Here is a 24,108-nt window from a genome sequence, read left to right on the forward strand (position 1 = left end):
GGTTTGGATTAAAACACTCCCAAGTAACACGCATTTCCTGGGTCTTTTGTTTTCCCTGGGAAGCAAACTCCGCTCTGTGGCTTCACAGTCCGGTGTTTTTATGTGTTTACAACTTGTTTCTGCCGCCCACACTGACCAAGGTTTAAACATGATCTATGACTTCCTGTAAATTAATGTTTCAATGTGCACTCAGTATTCCTTGTAAACCTCATTTTGATAAAGATGATCAAAATGTGGCGGTGGATTGTGGCAGTGGAGCAGGTCTGTGAGGTAGGAAGGGGCCTGGTTATGGACGGATTGTTGGTGAGGAGGAGGACTTTAAACTGGATGCGTTGGGGAACAGGGAGCCAGTGCCGATTCTGAAGGATGGGGATGATGTGGTCACGGGAGCGGGTATGGGTGTGGATGAGGAGACAGACAGCAGAGTTTTTGATGTATTGAAGTTAATTTAAGGGTTTTGCAAATGAACCATCTATTGCAGTAGTTGATTCTGCATGTAATGAATGCGTGGATCAGAGTTTCGGCAGCAGAGAAGGTGAGTGATGGGCTGAAGATATGTCACACAATTACACGCTGTAGGACAGAAAACAGAATGTGTTCTATCCTAAATCTATGTACACATGTCACATGGAGGAAAATCTTTATAGTCAGTGTATTAAATAATTCATTCATTGCAGTCTCTTAAAAACTAAGGTGGAATATACTTTGGATTAGCTAGAAACAAAGATAATTTTAAAATAAGAAATACTACAGAATGGTCATATTTAGCTGGCTCAATAAATCCAGGCAATTTCTTTGTAAGTTGTGAGCCACTATTGAGACCAGGCTTGCAATGATATGACATTGAAAATAGAGCTGACAACAGCTCATTTTGCAACAAGCCCCGGGGCAGCAGCACCGACACAGACTAAACGAGTTTCTCCAAAAAGCAAAGGGAGCCGTTTGAAGTTTCAGTCACACAACTGGGCCAAAGCAGCAACATTCAAGCAAATACTTACAAACCTAATACTGAGGTTTTGTTATGCAGCATGACCGTGGACCACAGCATACATAGACCAAATGGTACCAGTCTAAATGTTTTATTTGTGCTCATTCTTTACAGTGAATGAGGATCATGTCAACTGTAATACTACGTACACGATATAATGATTAAAAATAACTCTACCTGCCTAGTGCCTTATTAGGGGTCCAAGCCTGAGTCTGCAAGAACGGGCAATAGCAAAGCTATGCCGTTCTTACAGCAGGGCTGTAGAACCCTATTGTTTTTCTACCGATTTTTATTATTCTTCTCCGCCCAAAACTCTGACTACAGCCTAAACCGTACATAGTGGGGGGTTGGCATTTTCAGGAATGGTCCAGAACTCCGCAAGGACCTCAGGCGCAACAATTGACCCACTTCCACCACTAGGTGGCGCTATAACGCGTTTGGCCCTATAACTCCCACACCGTACATTCAAAAACTATACATCCACGCGTTCCCTGGATCCAACTGAGTCACGTGATATAGGCCATGCCCATTTCTGCCTAAACTTCTATGCGTGAAAAATCGCGATTTATGAAAAACCTACTTTTTCAAACTCCTCCTAGACCGTGCGACCAATCGGCACGAAATTTGGCAGGTAGCATCTCCAGATGGACCGATTGGTTTTTTACAATAAACAAACTTCTTAAGCCACCTGACAAAGTTTCTACAACCTTCACAGTGGATGAATGCAACTCTTTTCTCTCACTTTTTCAATCCAAAATCAACACCGTTTATAGGCGCCGATGAAAATACTGAGCACCCGCGTGTGCCAGACTGCCAGTAGGCTAAATTAATTTTTCAATTAAACATTGCAGTTGGTGCTAAGTGGAGAGTCTGTCATAGTGTGATTAGTTATGTCCGTGGCATTGATTCTTAATTTCCCACGAAGCTGATCGCGGTAACGTGTCTGTTGAACTTTTCATCTCCAATCCTATCCGTATATCATTGTTAAAGGTAGTCTGTATATGCGTGGAGGTGAACTGTTGACCGCTACGTTTGCAACCTACCGCATACCGCAGACATCGAGGCTCGCGCCTTTCGATATTTACCGACGTTTGCCTCCCTGCCTCCCGGCTTCGGGTTCCGCTTTTGCGCACTCCCCGGGGCGTCGGGGGCGACTGGCGTGGGTGGCTTGGGCCCCGTCATAACTGCTTGCAGTTCTAGTTTTTATTTTGTAATTGCCTTTCCACAACCTGTTATTAATTTTGACAGTAGTTTTACATTTATCTTTGATTATTTTATAGCAACTACCACTTTGGTAGAAGATTTGACAAATCAATTGGCAACATTTTACCGCAAGTTGCAGAGCTAACTTGCTATCGTATAACAGTAACAATTTAGACAGCCAAACATAGCAAATGTACCAAAAACAAATATGAAAGCAAGTTCTACCTCATGAAGGACTCCACTTTTTACCATGCCATTTACAAATTAATATTTCCTTTTACTACTGCTCCTGACTAAAGACCACAGAATGAGATCTCAAAAGAGTAGAGACGTTGGAAGGACTGGGGAGCCTGTAGTAAGACTGTACTTTTACTGTAAAATCTATCCATAAAACCTGTCAGTTTGTTTACTGGGTTTTGATTAGGGTTGGGTACCAAAACCTGGTTCCTAAACGACCTGTATCTACCAGACAGAATGACAACGCAGATTTCTGTGCCTCATTTCGCTGTCTCTTAAATACCTGCCCTGCTCTCTCAGGTTTAGAAACGGACATTAGAGGCAACAGAAGCATCACTGCACGTGGCGCTAGTCAGAGGTGTCGTTAGGCCTGGGCATCCCCGGCTACAGCCCCGAATGTTTTATGAATAACCCCTGATCTCTCTCTCTCTCTCTCTCTCTCTCTCTCTCTCTCTCTCTCTCTCTCTCTCTCTCTTATTGGGGACCAAGCAGCAAAGCTGCGAGGCACCATTGGTGATTCTACCTTTATTTATTTACCTTTATTTTATTATTACACATCTTTCATCTGCCATCTGTCTATGGCAGCCTATAGAACCGTACAGTAAAAAGTTGTGAAATTTGGCACATTGATTCAGGACAGTCCCATAATTCATTTTCAAGTTTTAGGTCTGCACCACAGGCAGTCTAGCACCACCAATGGGTCTAAGTTAGTTGTAAGTTGTAATAAAACTAATAATAATAATAATAATAATAATTAGTTAGTTTAGTTGTAATAAAAGTTGGCATTGCATCCATGCGATTAACTGTTGAACCGTATGCTCGATTTTGAACAAAAAGATATAGTTGGAATCCTTGGATGACGCTGGACTCAACGCACCCCATGATGTCAATATCCGCCATGTTGGACCTTCCGCCATATTCAGTGTTGGGGAGTAATGGAATACATGTACCGGCATTATGTATTCAGAATACAAATTATGAGTAACTGTATTCCGTTACAGTTACAATTTAAATAGTTGGTATTTAGAATACAGTTACATTGTTGAAATCAATGGATTATATGATGATACTTCTCTGTTTCACGGGTTTATTCACTCTCGCAACTTCTTGTATTTCCCAGAAGCCCCAATATGAAAACGAAAAAATTTGCTATTTGCGTGATCACTGATAGAGGTAAAGATGGAGCCGGAACTGGCACAACAGAGCCAGGGCAGGAATGTGTTTCTATCTTGGAAATTCAAACAGCATTTCACATTAAAGAAAGAGAAGGGAGAACGAAATATAACTGTGCACTGCAGTGCAACTTCTGCTTGCCAGCAACCAACTTCCTTTCAGCGTCCAAATTACTCCACCTCCAACCTGAAGAAGCATCTTAAAGTAAGTTATTTTTAGCCAAGGGTAGTCGTCTGCTGTAGTTTTACTGGTCACCTTGCTATTTTATAGTTGACGTGCGACTTTACATTCTCCTACATGCTGATTTACTATCCCCAGAGCCGTTGAAAGACTAGCCCCGTTTGACATGTTAGCTAACGTTAGCTAAAATTAGCTCACAGATTTTTGTAGTATGCGGTTCGGGACTACAAATACAAACATCTATCTGCTTGTTTAGGTACACATTCAGCCAGTTGGAACAGAAGAACACACCAGAATAGACCTGTTTAGTAAGCTGTATGTGATGGCCGCATTCCTACTTATAAAATGCAATTCAATGTGGAAGTAATCCAAGTATTCAGAACACGTTACTCAAATTGAGTAACGTAACGGAATACGTTACAAATTACATTTTTGGGCATGTATTCTGTACTCTGTAACGGAATACATTTTGAAAGTATCCTTCCCAACACTGGCCATATTGGATTTGATCAAAAACACTAAAAAGTTTTCACAGGTCACAAAATAGGTCCGATTTTCAGGAAACTTTCCATAGATGATCTTCAGACCATGCCTCAGAAAAGTTATTCCATTGCGTATTGATATTCGAAAGTGTTTGCCCGTCACAGCCAATTTAAATCGACGGCAAAGCCGGCAAACAGGAAGTGAACTCATATCTTGGCAAGTCTTTCACGTATCAACATCAATCTTAGTACATAGGTACAGGGCCCAATTAGGAAGAGGCTCAAGAAAGGTGGTGACCTTACACCAATAGGGGGCGCTGTAATTACCAAAATTACGTTTTGGCCTATCACGTTTGATGTGTTTGGAATTAAAACTTACTAGCGGTGTCTGTTAATAATGTAGGAGGTCCGTATGCTGCGTTCATGCCACCTGGGAATAACAGGGAGCGCCCCTGTGATTACGTTATTTTTTCCGACTGCCAGCGTTCACATGGCCGGGATGCGTGTTCTTCTTCTTCTGTTATATTGGCGTTTGGCATAACAACTTGTTGCATGACTGCCACAAATGGTTGGCCGTAGCCTAGAGCATCAGGTGTGTGAAAACATGGAGGTCACAATAACAAAAGATTTGTTTTCTTATACAAGCATAGAAACAGCACATGGACAGGTGTTTGTCGAACGGGAAAAGACACGGATGAGGTTGTTGTTTTTTTGGGCCTATTTATGAATAATTTGAAACATGTTATGTCTGTGTATGTTTCTTGGCAGAGGCATTTGTCCACAATAAACAGTTTATTGTCATTGAAATATTTTCAGTGAACCAAAGTCCAAAGTCGCCTACATCAAATGTCAGTTGTCAACAACGCGTCACCAACTGGGAAACTCGGTTAGCAAAATCTAGCCTGAGTTTCCCACCTCTGATTCCCTACAGGAAGGGACGTGAATTATGACATTTTCACTCAGAATTTTTTTTCCGATGTCTATGAACGCAGCATAAGGCCGACACATGCCAATTTGTGACGTCAACGTAATTGATCCGGCCGCCATATGGGATTTCATCAAAAACACTAAAAAGTTTTCACAGGTCACAAAATTTCTCAGATTTTCACAAAACTTGGCACAGATGATCTTCAGACCAAGCCGCACAAAAGTTATTCCATTGCGTATTGATTTTCAAAAGTGTTTGCCTGTCACAGCCAATCGACGCTAAACAGGAAGTGAACTCATATCTCGGGGAGGCTTTCACATATCAAAACCAATCTCAATACTTGGACTCATGACCCAATTCGGAGGAGGCTCAAGAAATTTGGTGACTTTTGACCACTATGGGGGCGCTATAATCACAGGAAGTAGGCTCATATCTCAGCAATGCTTTCACGTATCGAAACCAAACTTGGTACATGGACTTGGGACCGCATCCTGAGGACGCACAATCAATTTGGTGACCTTAGACTACTATGGGGGCGCTATAATCACAGGACGTGAGCTCATATCTCAGCAACATTTTGATGTATGAAGTCCAAACTTGGTACAGGGACATGGTAGCTGATTGTGAGGACATGCAAGGAAAGTGGTGTCATTTGGCCTCTAGGGGCGCTGTAATAAAGAAAGTGAGCTCATATCTCAGCAACGCTTTGATGTACTAAAGCCAAACTTGGCACAGGGACTTGGCACTTGATTGTGAGAACGTACAAGGACATTGGTGTAATTTGGCCTCTAGGGGCACTGTAACAAGGTAAATGAGCTGATATCTCAGCCATTCTTTATCCAATTGTCATCAAAGTTGCTGTGAGTGCTTGCTCATGCAATGGCAACGCCATTCCTGCTAATGTACTGCTTGGCCCCCTCATTGCTGCTTGCAGCTATATTTTTTTTAATTTTTTTTACAAAAACAAGTATAATTTTTTTTTTTAAATCCCCAGAATAGCACATGCAAATTAAGAAAACAAGTATTTTCCAAGGCACTTGCAGTTCTTAAATTTTTTTTGTAGAACTCATGGTAGAACTATAACTTTGTCCAGTTTAAGCGAATAGAACGGGCAGCTACGTGATCATAATGCTGTATTTGTTGCTATCACCTAGCAACCGTAGCTAGTTGCTGGCTTAGTGGTTGAAATGCTGACAGCTAAATGGTCTAAAGAGTGGCTGTATTTGCCTCAAAGGGATTTCCACACCAGGACATACAGGTCTGCAGCTTAAGACACAATGTAGCCTAGCTGCACCACGGCCACTGCCGCTGTCTGAGTTTTCAGAGAAACAACACCGACAACAGTTAATGGTGCGTTTAATTGCAACTTGTAAACTAATGGTGCACTCATTATTGTAAAGTACCCTACTGCCATCTAGTGGTTCTTTTTTGTCGTTTAACAGCAATTGACTGGTATATTATTATAATAACTTATTGTTATAAGTTATTGTTAATACATTTAAATAAATCATTTAAATTTGATCATATGGCCTTTGCAATAAACAGACCATTATTTAATGTCGTTTTGTGCTCTTGTTTTGTTTTTTTAAGTATCGGTTCAGGCACCGGCACCGTTTTAAAAGTATTGTTTCGGAAAAAAACAAACAATACCCAACCTTTAGACCAACAGTACAAGGCAATTTTGACAGACCATGATCAACACAGAAGCAATGTAACTCCTTTTCTCAAGTTCCTTAGATCATGCAGACTTGACTTCATATCTTGTATCATTCCAGTGTAAGCACCTTGTCTGTTTGCCTGTAGGATATAGTATGAAGCTAATAAGTGATCCTGGAATTAGTTATTATCCAGGCACAATATGCAAGTATATTTCCTCCAATAGTATTATGGCTCACGTAATGACTAAATATAATTTTAGCAAATAATTTCCATGCAATGAGAGCACTAAGAAGATCCTTCACTCATGGTTCTCATGCAGGTGTTTTCACTTATAACGGCTGATTAAACCTCTTCTTAGGACTGTGTGGGTGTTTACTGAACAAACTGTGCTTGACTAACATCTGACTCTCCTCTTAGTTTTGTTTCATCTGCCAGGGTGGAGCAACTTGTACATCTTTTTTTTAAACCAACCCCATGTATGAAGTTTGGACTTAAACAAACATTCTGCATACTTTAGCTCCACCCAGTTTAAACAGAATAACATATGTGTGGGTGTGCAGGACCTTCACTGTTGTTTCTGTTTCTCTGGTAAAATAGAATTGGTAAAAGAAAGCCACTTTAGAATGAAATGAGCCAATCTACAATCTAAGACATAGGAAACACGACTTGTTATTTTTTTAGATGAGATTGGATTCAGTGATTTCCATAAGATTACGGTCCAAGAGCTCCAGTAGATGTATTTGTTTTTGCTTTTGTCTGGCTGCTGGATCTCAATGGTAAACTGAAACGTTTACTGTGATGAAGGTTAACAATATGAGTTTCTATAGCCTCTTTTAAACAGAGATTCTGCAATACAGCCATAAAGAAGATCTGCCATTATGCCAGCATTGCTTTTTTTTTACACTGAAGCAAACAAAATCAGCATAATGCAGGCCCAGTGTGTTATTTTAGATAGTATGCTGGTACTCCGGAAGAGGCGTGATGTGTAACACAAAAAGGTCCACTCCCACCATGCCAACTGTCCCTTTTAAACAGATGTTGATTTAGCTCTGTGACTAATGCTGCTGCCGGGTTAAAAACAGAACAACTCTGCCCCCCATTCCATGTTCATACCTTTTATAAGGAACAGTGAGGTGGAATAACAGCGCAACATTCGTGCCTTTAACAGGTTATGTGAAAGGGGCTTATGTGTCTGAAACAAGGACAACCCACATAGCTCATAATTGTTTTGTTAATTCAATGCTTTTTGTCCATTACAGACACTTTTACTGATAAGCGGTTGACGACTGATCTTTCTTTTATATTCTTGGTTAAACTTCCTTATCCTAAAATATAGCATATCACCTTTCTTTTACTGATAAGTGTATGTGCTCAGTTGCATTTGTAGTACTTGCAATGCCTCTTTCAATGAATATTCCAAATCCTGATCCAATTGCAAAACAATTCTCAACTTCCTCATTGCACCATTTCCCTAACTAAAGCAATCTTTAGTACACTATTACATCTGCTTTACGTAGCCTCTCCCTGCATATAATCTGCTTTTTATGATACTGATATTTTTTCATGTACTTCTACGGCTCCAAATTCCCCACATATGTAATTTGTGCATTGTCTTGGATTTATTTTTAAATAGAATAAATGATAGGTTTTTATTTAACATTGATTTACTGTAAGAAATTATAGAATTATGGTTTTTCATATATTAAACACATTGTTCTTTTATATTGCTGCTTAAAATTCTTGAGTATTAAAACTACTGTATTGAAATTACTGTAAACAGTCTTTGCAGCACAAAATTGCTTTGCATTCTGAGGCAATATCAAAACCCTCCAAATTATCTTACAGCAATGATATCTTTCTTGCAATCTGCAAATGGTACAATGGTGGATGCAGCGGCCAAACAGTCTTTACGTTTTTGTTTTTATCTCAAGTCAATGACTTGGATCATTTGCTTTCTGAGTCACTGACAAAGCTAATTATCAGCAATGTGACTTGGCCACTGATACAGAGACAGTCGAGGCTTACTGACCAGCTGAAACCTTTCGGATCTCTTTGCCTCCATTAAGTGCTGGAAAAAGTATCCAGCGGTGCTGAGCTTTAATGGGCTTAAAGCTCCCTGTGAAATCATAACAGGGGGGAACCTCACTCATCACGCCATCAACCAGGAAGTACCTGAGAGACGGAAATCATATTCACCTTGTATTCACCTCTCACCAGGCTCATAATTGCAGGAGATAGGGGTCTGGAGGGTCTGGAGTCCATTACCATACATCCATGGACGATGATTAATGACCCGGTGGGAACAAACAGCGAGCGACCGCTCTCTAACAGCGTCCGTTAGCTCATATGCCACCAAACACAGGAGCATATGCTTTAGATATTTGCAAGACCTTGTCTTGCACTTCAAAAAGTTGAGAACAAAAGTGTGTGTAAGTGTGACTCTCAAGTGTGTGTGCACTGTGTATTTGCTTGATTGCACACATGGTGTGTTTCTGCATGTAGTGTACATGTATGAGGGTGTACAGTGATAATTATGTGTGCAATCATTACTATCATGTCACTGTGATTAGATTAATTGCCCAGAGTGTGACCATCAATAACACTAATCTGTCTGTTTCCTAAATCTGATATACCTTTTTCAATGACTACATTGCATGAGTAAATTAGTGCTTGTAATCAATCACAAGTCAATCTGTAATGTAACAGCGGCACTGGAGACAGCTATTTTAAATGGCTGCAGGAATACACTATCTGTGTGTTTATGTGTGGCATGTTCTGTGTGAAGCTTGTAACCAACAGAATCTTCTAATGCCTAGTTAACACTACACAAATTTAGCTTAGTTTTTGTAGATCCCCCAATAAAAGCCCCAGATTAGAGGCAAATTGACGTTGGCACCCCCTAACTCTTCTTTTCTTTATTCTTTTGTTTTATCGCTGCAAATCAGCACACCAACAACTTGGAGCACTTGTTCCTAGCGGACATCCATTTTTGGAACAAAAAGAATCCTGTCTTGCGCATGGTGTTACGTTGTGTTCCATGTCACTACGTGCTTTTGTTTTCATGACAAAACGTAGTCTGGAGAGCAGACATACACATCGGCAGTGGTGGAAGAAGTATTCACATCCTTTACTCGAGTAAAAGTACAAATACTCTACAAAAAGTCCAGCATTGAAAATGTTACTTAAAGCTATAGTGCGTAGTTTCTGCCGCCCCCATGAGGAATTCTAAGTAATGACAACAAAACTGTCGGCACGTCCACATGATACAAGCCTTCCGTGACCTCACATTTTATAAACTGGAATGATCAAATCAATTCTGTCAATCAACTAAGTGTTTAATCGGCTAATCACTTCAGCTGGTCTTGTAGGCTTGTTTATTGTTGGGTAGTTTAATTTATGATAAAACATGGTATTTTATAAACAACATTTAGTGGAGTAGAAGTAGAAAGTGGCATGAAAAGAAAAGACTCAAGTAAAGTACAAGTCCGTCAAATTTGTACTTTAGTACAGTACATGAGTAAATGTACTTAGTTACATTCCACCACTGCACATCAGGGATTCCTCCTGGTGAAAGATCTTGTCTTGTGTGACCCCTTGTCGCCGGCCTGTCATGTAGTGTGAAAACCACAACAACTTCAAGACTCCCAATTACAAGACAGCAAGCTGTGTAGTGTGAGCAGTACAGCAATCTGACGACTTTGAAAGTTGTGTAGTGTGGACTTAGCTTATTAAATACCACTGCATGTCTGCGGGAAGCACTGAGAACAAGGATTGTGCTGTTGCAACGCAATTTTTTAAATCCTGTTAAAAGAGCATTTGTACTGGAATGACATATAACTTGAAGTGGTCTGTGTGCTAATATCTATAAAAGAACAGCAACAAAAAAGCCCATCAGCAACATGCAACACAGTTGCGTTGCCTCTGTAAACAACAGGGATCTGTGTGCTGCAAAGGCAGGTCCCTAGTGGACAAGCATCATGGTATATCTTCAAAAGCGACTTACCGATGGGGCTGGTTTCCCTCCTTTTGCAGTGCAGACAAGAGTGAAGTTTTGGGCTTGGTATCGACTGAATGGGGCTGGAGTGTTCTCTGCCACCACTGATATGTTGTTTGGAGGCGCTGTGGAGGACAGGAAGAAAGCTTTGTGAATCAATATCCCAAAAACATTTGATGGACACAAAGTGCAACCTCAAACATTCTTAAACTGTTATATATCCGCTTTCCCTTGCTCAGTGCAATGCAGCGGTTATTTCGTGATAAAATCAAATGTCAGCTTAGGGTTATGCATGTAGGTGGAGGCAGCACTGGTAATACTGACAACAGAGGTAGAGCAAGGAAGTGAGAGCAAAGAAAGAGCAATGTTGTTGTGCCCCAATTGTTTAAAATACAACTGACTAAAACAAATCTGCAGACCTGCTTTATCTGTCTAATGCAAGAAGATGCTGAGAGAATCTCCACTTAAAATGGTAACTGAATGGTTGGGACAATATGTTTAAAACTCCCCAGGGCTTATGTGAGTTGGATGAGGCTGATAACGTAGACAATCTCATACATATCATATCACGAACCCTCCGTCTGAATCTCTCTAGGGATCCCAGCAAATATGTCACAGCAGTGTAAAGGGAAAACGTGAGCAAGACAAGCATTATTATAGAGGAGCACTAGGAGGAGAAGAAGGTAATGAATGGAAATCTCCCATATCCCCCGAAAAATCAACTGTTCAACATGCAGTCCTATTCCAGTCCTTGTATGGTGGCTTGAATAGGAATGTTAATATTTCATAGACCATATTGGGGCTGAATCAGGAAAAATATCAACAAGCTAGTTTCAACTGACGACACTGCAGCAGATGATGGCCAGCTGCACAAGGACCACTTGAATTTTGATGAGGACCGCTGAACACAAAGGCACTTTTCACAACATTAGCTGAAGAGGCCTTAAGATGCAGAGTTAGCATGTATTCTGTATATCTACATGTCTTCTCTTTATGAGGCAAAGTAATCGCCTTGTTGAGGGCTTAACATACTCAAAAACTCACCAAAATTGGCGGTCGCATCAAGCCTGGTGAAAATTTACATATTTTAAGGGTTTCGGGAATAGGCACACAAAAATGGCTCGCTAGTGCTCCCTACAAAATGTAAAAAATGTAGCCCCTGCAGTACATTTAACGTAGACTAACGAAACATGGTACACATATGTAGTATGTCAACACGTACAAAAACGCTCTTTGGAGCCATACCCTTAACGCAACAGGAAGTCTGCCATTTTGAATTGAAAGTTCGAAATTAGTGCAATTTTGGCCATTTCCACATGTCGTACTTTAACAAACTCCTCCTAGAGATTTCATCCGATAGACTTCAAGTTTGGTCTGTACCATCGTAAGACGAAAAGTTATTAAAAGAAAAACTTTTCGTCATAGGGCATGGCCTGGCGGGCGGCCATTTTGTACGTTTCGCCATCAAAACAGGAAGTGGGTGTAACTTGAGTGTACATTGTCCAATTGGCTCAAAACATGTCAGGATTCATAAGAGTTCAACCCTGACGACATCTGCAGGCCGATATTGGCTCAAAGTCATAGCGCCCCCTAGTGACAACAGAAAGTAGACCTAAAAGTTAAGGTGCTATACTTTAACAAACTCCTCCTACAGAACTCATCCGATGGACTTCTAATTTGTTGTGTGCCATCTCAACACCTTAATGATGAAAAGTTATTAATAGCAAAACTTTTCATCAAACGGTGTGGGCGTGGCATGGCGGCCATTTTGAGTGTTTAGCGATGAACGAGAAAGTGGCTATAACTAGAGTGTACATTGTCCATTCTGCTTGAAATTTCCCATGATCAACAAGAGTCCAGGCCTGAGGTCATCTACCGGCCAATATTGACCTTTGGTGATAGCGCCCACTGCTGGCAACAGGAAATCCGCCTTATATGACAAACATCATCCAATTTACATGAAACTTATAATTGGTGGTCTACATGTGATACTGAGCTGGTCCCTATAATTTAACCACACCCATGTACTCAGGCCACAGCCCTCTTTTATGGCTTTTGAACCATTTAAGGTAGAGTCTTGTGTGAGGTATCATTGAACTCAGCAGAGAGTTCCTTTTTGATTGGTGATGGTTTGACCCACCCCCTATGCTTTAGCCACACCCCTTTTTATAACTAATGACCAGTTTGATGTACACTATTGTGTGAGGTATCATTGAACTCAGCAGAGAGTTACATTTTCATTGGTCAGGGTTTGGCCCGCCCCCTATGCTTTAGCCACGCCCCCTTTCACAGCTAAATAACTGTATGATGTAGACTATTGTGTGAGATATCATTGAAAAAAAATTACCTTTTCATTGGTGACGATTTGCAGTGGCTGAGTGACGCGCAAATGCACGGCCACAAGGAGCGGTGTCCACAAGTAACCCCGACGTGCAAGGAGGTGCGAGGGCCCGTCCAACGCTGCTTGCACACTGTGCATAAGCCTAGGTGCATTTTACTAATTTGCTGTTAAAATAACAATGAAATCCTGCGCTATTGACTTTAGACCAGGTTTTTGTTGGTCAGTGGTGCGATCATTTCCCGCTGCCTCAGCAATACGGCAAGAATTCACCTGTACACATCTCCCTGTAAGACCAGCACGCCCATGGGCGCAAAGATGGGTGCAGGTGCATTTTCTATTTAAACGACGTGGGCGCTGGACGGGAAATTGACAACTGCGTCCGTCTTAAACTAGCAAAGAAATTTGCGTCGGGCTTTGCGGGTGCAAGATAGGGCCCTTAATGTCTTACTGCTAATGGACAGAGTCCCAACCCAGAGAGTCAAAAAGTGACACCAAGAGTCCTAACCCAGAGAGTCAAAAAGTGACGCCAAAGGGCTAGATACTAAAGGAGACTTTTGCGTCAATAACAAACACCAAAGACACCTGACCAAGGGTCACTTTTTGGGGCGTTGTTAGTGAGAAAGTGATAGTATTTGCCTTCTGTTGGAGCACCTGTCTCTTTAAGCCACATACATTAATTGATTAAAACGTCAGGGTGGGGGGGGGGGTTGGTGGGGATTTAGCTGCTGGTCTGGGTGCTTCTGTTTCTACACCTCTTAATTGCATATTGATGGGATTCATATGGTAGTAAATTAACCTTAGAACACTCCATTAGCTTACTGACAAGCCTGTCTCAACGTGGCGTATGATAAGCTATCAGAGGTGTCTGTTCGTGACCGATCATTCACAATACCAGACACAGAAGCAGTGTCAAGTGGTGAAGACTCTCCTCCAGTACAGTGAAGTTGCTCCAATATGCAGAGCATATATTCAGACAATTAAAAAAAACAATCATCTTAATAGATTCATAATATTGATTGCTCTATTCCATAAAGCATCATATTGTACTTGGTGAAAGCTTGCTGGAGTCCAGTAAATATATTACTAACACCATCTTCAATTTTCCGTCTGCAAAGTGGTTCAAGTGCTGCTATACTAGGCAGTTAAAAAAATATGAGTCATTTTCACAAAATTAGCAGCTGTAAACGCAAAGAGATCAGGAGAGTTTTCCCGTAATCTGCAGGGAGTTTCAACACACCAAACCACACACATTCAATTTAGACAAAGCTAATCTCATGAAATGAAATTTTGTTAGATTAAAAATAATTACTGTCAAATTGCAAGTTTTCACTTGACTGATAAGTATTGATAATCCCCTGACAAGTACTCATCCATAGCACTGATAAGGAGATGCTTTGTTTAGTTTGAATGAAATCACTAACACAACCTTCTGGTCAAGTCAGTTCAGGAGAGCCGTACATTGATCAGGGTTTGTGCCCTGAGGGTGGATGGCCATCGAATGGGAGTCAAAGCTAAAGATGGCAAAAAACCTTGGTGATGAATAAAAACGAGACCGAGCACACTATTTGCAAACACAACAACCCTGTGTAGTATTAAGATGGTTGTCTGGGATGATGTGATGATCTAAGCCTTTCATACCTCATTAAATTGCAGCTCTCTCTTCGCCCACTTGTTAAAGGTTGAGCTAATTTTCCCCTTGTTTTTGTGTGCTGCAGTTCTTTCTTGTAAGACATCTGTTGGGCGTGTTAAATGGGGGCCCTGCCTCCCATTGCAGACACATACTGAGGCCTGCATAGCAATAATTTAAAAACAACAGATAAATAATGAATTTCTCCCTTGACAAGGTTATTAACTATACTGTAGTATGCTGATGCTGATATAGAGCTCATACAAAACAGGGAGAGAAAAACATTTGAATCGAAATGCAAAAAACAGAGTTCAGTTTGCTAAAGAAACTTTTAAAAGAAAAAAAATACATAAATGTCAATATCTTTGATATTCTTCTGGAGATTTATTTAAAGACTGAAAAGATTTAAAAACAGATATAAAAATGTTACCATCTCCCACTTTCCTTTACATACTGAAAACTGCACAGCGACACAGTGTACAGGCAGAAGTATTTCTGCTCTGTGTGCCTGGCATTCAGATTGCTGCACAAGTTTTTCTTTTTTCCTCAGAATGTATTGAAATCTTGTGGGCCTTTTATATTATTGGTTTATGGCTAGAGAGAGAGAGAGAGAGAGAGAGAGAGAGAGAGAGAGAGAGAATAATGCTTTTATATCACTTACCCCACTATGTCCAATTTTGGCGGTTTTCATGTTTTTACTTTACATTAAAGGATTCCATCTTCCTCTGTAGTAATTTTGACAACCTTGTGGGCTCATGGAAGTCTTTCAAAAGTAATTGCACTAAAACCTTATCAAGCTAAAACTTCCTGAAACTTGGCCATGAAGCTTTTTACATGACAATAACACAAATTGGTCTAAAAGAGAAAAACCTTAAACACATTTGCCTACAGCTCTGCCAAACGTGTTATATATACTACTGGCTACGTTCCATTATATAATATAAATACAGATCCTGAAACTTAAAAATGCAAATGACTTTGAAAAAAAGTGATGCCTGCAGTACCATGAGCCGTTCCTCCTTTTTTCCTATATTCAGCGTCCACTGCATTAAAAGCAGCATTTACTTTCTTTTGTCCCTGGTACTATTGCTGTGCCAGTTACTTCAATAATGATCCCTCCCTATATCTTTCGTTTATCACCTCCCTCTTGTTCCATATCCTCAAGCACCATTAACCTGCTATCTTTTCACAAAAAAAAAGAATAAGAAAAAAAGAAAAGGAAAAAGAAAAACCTGCAAATGGGATTGGTGAATGTGCAGAACAGGAGCATGTTTAATGCTCCCAAGAGACTGCTTTCCTTGGCCTCATAATTAAGGGATTTAGAGCTCTGGAGACAGCTGGACTCACAAGAATCACTCCCAACACCCCCTTGTACTAAGCACCTTGGCCTCGAGTCCACATCTCAGGGGGGTTATTTATAGTGGATGAAGGTGGTGTATGTGTGTGTGTGGGTAGGATGGCAAAGAAAAGGTACCAAGGTCCTCCTTGGCTTACTGAGAGTTATTCTGTGATAAATATTTGATGAAGCTGTACTTTTTTATCGTGAGCCCAAGAGTCCCAAAGTAATCAATATGAATTTTGAATCATTTCATCAAGTTAAATGCTCACTTCTCAGTGCAATTTTATCAAAATCACTATTGCATTTTCTCGACAACTAGTTTTTCTGACAGCTGAAGAACCACGTCCATAACAAGAACTGAATTTATGACAGTTTCCACTTTCTTCCAAAATGTATTATTTGGACCCTCTATAATGCCCATGGGAATGCATGTGTTAGTCTATGTTTTGTTTTAGCCCCTCTGATAGACAGGGGACCTGTGCGAGGTGTACACTGCGTCTCACCAAATGCATGCTGGGGTAGGCTTCAGCCCCATGTGTAGCTAAACAGAATAAGTGGTTACTGAAAATGGATGGAACAACTACAGTGGCATTCGTAAGTTTATGAACCCATGCTAAAGTTGACTAAAAAGAGGAATAAAAAAAATCATCTTTTGGAAATAGATTTTAATGCCTTAATAAAAAAAAAACGAGGAAAAATCCAACCTTTAAGGACACCAATTTTCTTTGTGAATGAATAATGTATCGTAAATAAATAAATGTTCTTTCCTTTAAAATATAGGGGGGCATAAGTAAGTACACTCCCATGTTAAATTCCCTACAGAGGCAGGCAGATTTTTTATGTAAAGGCCCGTTATTTCATGGATCCAGGATACTATGCATCCTGATGAAGTTCTTTGGCCTTTTGGACTAAAATAGCCCCACATCATCACATACCCTTCACCATACCTAGAGATTGGCATGGGGTACTTTCCATAAAATCATCTCTCAATGCAAATCAAACCAGCTATTAGGCTAACTGAAATAAAACCATGCCAATCTGGTGAATGGTATGTGATGATGTGGGGCTATTTTAATTCCAAAGGCCAAGGGAACTTTATCAGGATGCATAGTATCCTGGATCCATGAAATAACTGGCCTTTAAAAATAAAAATCTGCCTGCCTCTAACGGAATTTAACATAGGGGTGTACTTACTTATGCCCCCTGTATTTTAAGGAAGAACATTTATGTATTTACGATACATTATTTATTCACAAAGAAAATTGGTGTCCTTAAAGGTTGGATTTTTCCTCATTTTGTTAATTAAGGCATTAAGATCAATTTCCAAAAGATTACTTTTTTATTCCTCTTTTTAGTCAACTTTAGCATGGGTTCATACATTTATAAGTGCCACTGTGAATCAAAGTGTTCCACTGATTTCATAAAATACACTGTATAGGTTTAGTTTGAAATGGCTTGATACCTACAGTTGAAAGCTGGGATAACTAAGCAGCAGCTAATCTCTGTTACAAAATTAAAGTAGAAGTCAATTTAAATAGCTATCACAAAAGGAACATTAGTGCAATCATGTAGCGAAGGTTTTCAATTGCAGACAGTTCACGATTGTCTGCTATTGCTGCTTTTTTTCTTTGTTGTCTGCATATTAGCTTTTATGCACAACTTGTGCTCCAGTCACCAACTATCCTGTATGGATGAATGCCATTTAGTCACGACAGAACATTCGTTCTGAATGCTCCACTGAAGATATTTGCTTTTAATAAAGCTTTGAAACACTAATTTCCATCAGCATTTGTATAGTGAATACAGCGAGGCCAATAGCCTAGCACATCCCCATGTATTATGACTACATGGCCGTAACTCAAATGGCTTTGAAAGAGGGCCTTGAGGTGACACAGTGTCATCAATATGCAAAACAATTTCATGTCTGAATTTGGAGAGGTTCTTTAGAGTTGAAACTGGAAATAATAGCGCAGACAGAAAGAGACACAAGTGGACCCTAAAGAACTGCTAAAAAATATTTCCCTCCTCTTTGTGCCAGAGTGACAATATCACACCGAGTCTCTGATGCGCAGATCTGTAACAAAAACCAGAGAGCAAATCCAGACGGAGGGAGAGGAGAGGCTGGCAAAAAGCATGTGTTGAGGTGATGTAGTGCACTTTGTAAGATTCTGTCTTCTGCCATAATAGCAGAATATTCTATTAACACTTTGGAGAGAGTTTTCTTTTTGATTTCTCCTCCACAGAGAAGTCAGTACCAGGTACAAAGCAGCATCCCTAGAGCTTTCAAGGATACAATTACTTGCTCAGACACTTGTGCAGTATAGATGCTAATGCCAGCCGACACAGGTGCTTGGACCCATTTTCTCCAGCTAAAGAACATATCATCCTGCCACTTCATCTAGTTTACCATATGTGTCTGGCTCCAACATGTGAGGTCCTGTTGTCCTTTTCTTACACTGTATACACTGTATGTCCTTGCCTAATTGGCTCTCCAGTCTTCACCAATGCCACCAAGACAAATGTATGTACATTTATTGTTCTGTCCAATTGCGCGTTTATAGTTCATAGTACTTTCGGGAGGACATTGGAAACTTCAGAGTTAAGGCTGCATATATTACTCGGATGCTCTTAATGCGACTTGTATATGGTCCTAAGCCACAAGTAAGAGGTTAAACCTGAACAGCGGAAACAGACATGACGGACACATCACCGAAAATCAAGCAACTGGAAATTCAAAATGTCAATTTAATTGACTCCTTCGCCTAATATCCATCCCAGTGGAGTCTGAAATAGAAGTTAATTGGACCCTTCCTGGGCCAGTTCTATGATCTCAACTTTACTCATAGGCTTGAGGATATGATTCTGGCAAAACAAACTTCACAGTGCCAGCTCTTGGCAATGGACAAAACATACGCCCCACTGCTGCTTGATTTCTGCTTCAAGGTTTAAGTTTGTTCCTAACAGAGAGGTAAATGTGAATTCATATTGGTGACAGTTATTTCTTGTGAAGGGGAGAAACATGACAGAGTTCAGCTGCCTGAGTGAAACATAAAACACTCCCTTATTTTGAGAAGCCACCCAGTTGGATGCATGACTGTGGCAGTGGGGGAGATAGAAGGCAGTCTGAAAACAATCAAACTTAAGTCCTCTCAATAGGGAAAAAAAGACATGTTAACATGAGCGCTGGCTCGACACCCCTGTACCGAAATCTGCTCCTTTTTTCCCCCAGCACCAGCAGCATCACAAGATAAAAGACACCCAAATGCTTTTTAATCACTTTTCTATTGTGCTTTTAGAATTCACGTTTACACCCCACCCTTTTAATTTGCATGGGTTATTACTGTGCTGTCAGCTCATATCACATCCGCCCAACCCGGCGCATCAGCCAGCGGTAGCTGGTTGCAAAGAGAGGGTGACTCTGGTGGCTGTCAGGAAGAGGAAGGGGATGAAACACAGAGACAAAAGCTTGTGTCACATTGAACAAGCTCCCCAGTTCTGAAGCCCATTAATCATACAGATGTTGTTGAAAACACAGCAAGCCCATACAGGACAGTGTGCTTAGTTCTGTCTGTGAGTTTAAGAGAGTGAGAAATGCATTTAAGCGTTCTTGTCTCTGGCAAACATACTGTATGGTTTCATTGATGCATTACTGAGCACTATTGCTCAGTAATGCATCAGCTGTCTAGCAAATGGCCTATACTCTCAAGAGACAGAATATTGTGGTCTACCACCAACCACATATACTTAATACACAGCAATATTCAGAGCTATCCACAAAAATAACATCTCACGGGTTCATATAGCTTTCATTGAAAAATAGGAGGAAGATTACATACCAAAAATATATATATATATATATATATATATATATATATATATATATATATATATATATATTTATATATATATATAATCTAAAGAGAATGATTTGGGAGCTTAGGCACAATTGCGCTTTTCTTTGTCGCTCTGTTCCCATATGATAGAAATACAATATGTCATGGCTGTATATGGCTTTCCCCAGTCTCTCCTGCTGCTGCTCTCTGAGGGTAAACCAGGCTTGGACTTACAGCTTTGTGCTTATAATGAGGACAAGAGGGACAGAAGAGAGGATTTTGCCAGCACAGTTTGAAGGCTTGGTTGAAACAGGAGAAAAGGGAAAGCTTTCTCCCAAAAGCAGACAGTGGCAGATGGGACTTACCCTGTACCCCGCCCAGCATCAATTATGCTGTGACTGGCACCCAAATCTCTAAAGTCCATTTTTTGCTTAAGGGCAGGGGTTTAGGCTTGGCAATCTGTTACAATTTGGCCCCTCTACCTTCAGCCCTCTTCATCCTTACCCATCCCCCCTTTGACAGCTTGGTAATTCAGAAGGTATTGACATGTATGGACATTTAAGGTCCCCAGAGCCTTGTCACAGACAAATTTCTTGATCAGTATGGCTGTGAGGCCTGGTTGTGATGTTTTTTTGTTTTATGACACCTAATTTGTCGCAATCGCGCCAATTCATGCAAATTCAACCAATCACCGCGAAAAATCGCAACTTTTTTTGCAACATTCACTGTCTCCCGCAACTTCATTGCAACAAACATACAAAAGACATTGCATTTACAAAAGCTCCCGCGAAATCAGGCATTTTGGGCTGCACCAATCTCAAAAAAAGGTTGCGAAATCCTGGAGGGACTGATTTACAGACCAAGGAGGGTAAAAAGAGGCTGTAAAGTTATATGAGGCCAAAGAGAGTCACTTGAGGTAGTTAAGTATCCATCATTCAATTCCCAGTTCTGGTCCTAGCCCATCTGAACAATTCCCAAAGAAGTCTTTGAGAAAATCTACATCAAATGCCAGACGGCCACAAGTTACACAAATGTCAATATAGTATACACATTCAGGGAGGAGAACTCATATTTCAAGCTGACATGCAGGGGTTGTTGATGGGGCAGTTATGACCAAGATAAATGGCTGACCATGCATCAACGGTTTCTCTTGTCAAAATGAACAAAAAATACAACAGAATGACTTTCATTGCCTTGACATGTTTAACCTGCCCTGGACACTGCTTTATGTTAATTTTTCAGCAAAATAACGTAAGTTATCATCAGTTATCAGATAATGAAATATATAAATAATATCTATTTTTGTCCATCACGGTGGGTACACTGATGACATATATATGACATTATAACATCCTTAACACTTTGAGACCATTTTAAAGTTGCCTGCAGTTTCACTGCACAATTCAGAGTTCTGCCTGCTGTTCTGGTGAAAATGCATTTGATCCAATAACACAGCTGCATTTTTATCTTATACCATTTGTGAGGCTCTTGCTATTCAGAAAGTCAGTGACAAATAATACAATTGCATTCATTCTGGCACATAGCACAAAAGCCATAATTTCCTCAGCTATTAAACACATCTCAGAGCCATCATTAATTGATGTGATAAATCCATTTTAAACTCTATGTCATGTCTTTTTTCTCTTACTTTTTATCACACTTTTTCATTTTCTGCCTGCAATAAAGTGAACTAAATGATTCATACACTGGTAAGAAGAGGTATACATAACTGAAGAAAATAATAGATTTAGTCTGGTAAAACAAAAAAAACAAAATAAGCATACAACACAGTACACACAAAAGCAATGCTACCTCCTCATGTGTGAACCATCTAGTTTACAGGATTCATTACAAGTGGTTCAATCATAATATGCTATTCACACACAGAGCCATTCATTTGTGCATTTTACTGAAACACAGCCAGTTATACTTGAATTTGTGGCAAGTGTTACATGCGTGATAGATGGCTTTTCAAGGTGAAAACAGTCTATAGCCGTATATGCACGGGACTAGTATTACTTGGGGACCTCTAGTAATTTGTAATAATTACGGAAGTCATCTATGATCTTAATCCCTGTGCGATCTGCCATGTCAGCAATTTACAAATTACCTACCATATTTAGTCAAACACAGAGATTGTGTGATATTAGTCCCAAGCATACCTGCCATTTCTTTCATCCGCAAACACAGTGTGTTGAGTGGAGTGTGACTGTTTTCTCTTCTCAGGACACTTTTACTCCACAATATCTTTACATAGCAAATATTGTTTACTGCTATATTAATGTTCTATATGTTGAGTTCAGCCCCTTTAACAAATTTAACACGCTCAAACTAGCTCCATCTGGGCTTGAGCACTTATTCCCTACTGTTTGTGGTTATAAATAATGCCCCAAAATGTACCATTCACTGAAAAGTTCCCAGGAGTTAACTGTGCCAATTGCCGACCAACTCATATTTTCACACATTATTACAGTGATACTCCATGCAATCACACTTAAACTGTACCAGTTTTTTGCCTCTTTTGAATAGTTGGCAGTGTTCTGAACAACAGAAATAATGGGGACTCAGAGATGACATGTGACAAAGTGATTTAGTCACTTGGTGGTGATGACAATCTTGGGTGGTTCTTGCAGGTTCTTACATGAGAAACTGCAAAAAACCCTGAGACAAATCATTTGGTTCATCGAATCCAGTACACGAACTGCCTCCAGCTGCCAACTCTAATCAATCACATTATGAAAATGTATATCAAAGTGATTTTGTTATATGTAGCTAAATCGTCAGTGACTTAAAGATGAAAACATAAAACGTGTCTTGAATTTGGTCACACAAATTCACCTGGCTATTGCCATTTAACCCATGCCAAATCATCACTCTTACATTACTAGTTTCAGTAACACACTGAATGCCTTTTTCTGCCACTGTAATTGTAAGTTTTATATTCACCATATTCTCTGTGCTGACCACAAGCAAAGACAGCTCCATATAAAAAGCTTTAAAGCTGGGTCATTAGTTACCAGTAAGTTCCTGTTTGAAAGTAATTTGATGTGAAAAGAAAAATGCAAAGTAGCAACCAAATGCAGTGGGTTCTCCATAGTGTCAGTCCATTCCTTGGGGACATGGGCAAAATGCGAATGTTTGAAGTATTTAACTTCAGACATTAAAGGGATAAAAAGGTTTATCAAGTGTGAATAACGCCCCCCTTGTGTTGGATTTGATTGATGGGTGCTTGGTGAGTAATCCACTCTGAAAAGAACGGAAACTTATAGCTGATGGCATGTTTCAACAATGTTCATTAAAGTGTGCAGCACATTAAAGCTCTTAATAGGGCTGGACATTTTTTGCACAATTGTAATCTATGCTATGCTGAGTAAGTAGTAGTACTAGTACTTAGTAGAACATAATATGTATGGAGTCCTGTGGTAGCTGTGTACTACACTTATGGTACTCTATTGCATTGCGAACATGTATTGTAAAGCTGAAATGTGGTGAGGTCTTCAAACTCTGCCTCCTCTATATGGGACAGAGGGCATATCGGTTGGGTTCACGAGTTGCTCAAAGTGCTCTTTCCACCACACAACTCTATCCCCAGTCAGAGTCAGCAGTACCCCTTTCTACATCAGATATGTTACGTCATATCACGTCCTTTTTCAAGGCCAAGTACATTTAGATAAATGGCATTGGGGCTTGACATTAACTTTTTTTGCCCACCAGCCACTGTGGCTATTGGTTTTACTAGCCAATTTTAGTTGTTGGGAAATGCTGTTTTATTTGACTGAAATTGACTATGGTGTGTTACAATTAACTTGAACAACTACATTTACAATCCTTTTAAATGTAAATGGCCACTGTAAACACCCAGTCATCATATATTCAGCTCTGGTAAGGTTGTGTGTAAAGCTCATTTTGTGTGAAAACTGGATTAAGATAAAGACATAAAAAGATAGAATATTAGCAGATTATATAGCCTGACACTCTTCTGTAAACATGGTGAAGCAAGAGCGGAACGATGTGAAAGATGTTGTTGGTGCTGCAGGTGGAACTGTGAAAAACAGGAAAGGTCAGTAATTTTTTTCTTTATTTTCCGAACAATAGATAGCCAGCATTATACACACCACTATTGT

The 24,108-nt window shown here is 40.1% G+C and overlaps 1 protein-coding gene across 2 annotated transcripts in view; it reads right to left on the reverse strand.

The window, feature by feature from the left end:
* Positions 1 to 24,108, reverse strand: part of igsf21a (immunoglobin superfamily, member 21a) — a 218,651-nt gene that overhangs the window by 30,481 nt on the left and 164,062 nt on the right. For both annotated transcript variants that reach the window (XM_078247520.1, XM_078247518.1), the window contains exon 5: positions 10,854 to 10,969. In XM_078247520.1, the coding sequence (XP_078103646.1) occupies positions 10,854 to 10,969 (116 nt within the window). The remainder of the gene's footprint in view (positions 1 to 10,853; positions 10,970 to 24,108) is intronic.

Source organism: Sander vitreus, chromosome 4, assembly GCF_031162955.1.
Source record: "Sander vitreus isolate 19-12246 chromosome 4, sanVit1, whole genome shotgun sequence".
NCBI lineage: Eukaryota > Metazoa > Chordata > Actinopteri > Perciformes > Percidae > Sander > Sander vitreus.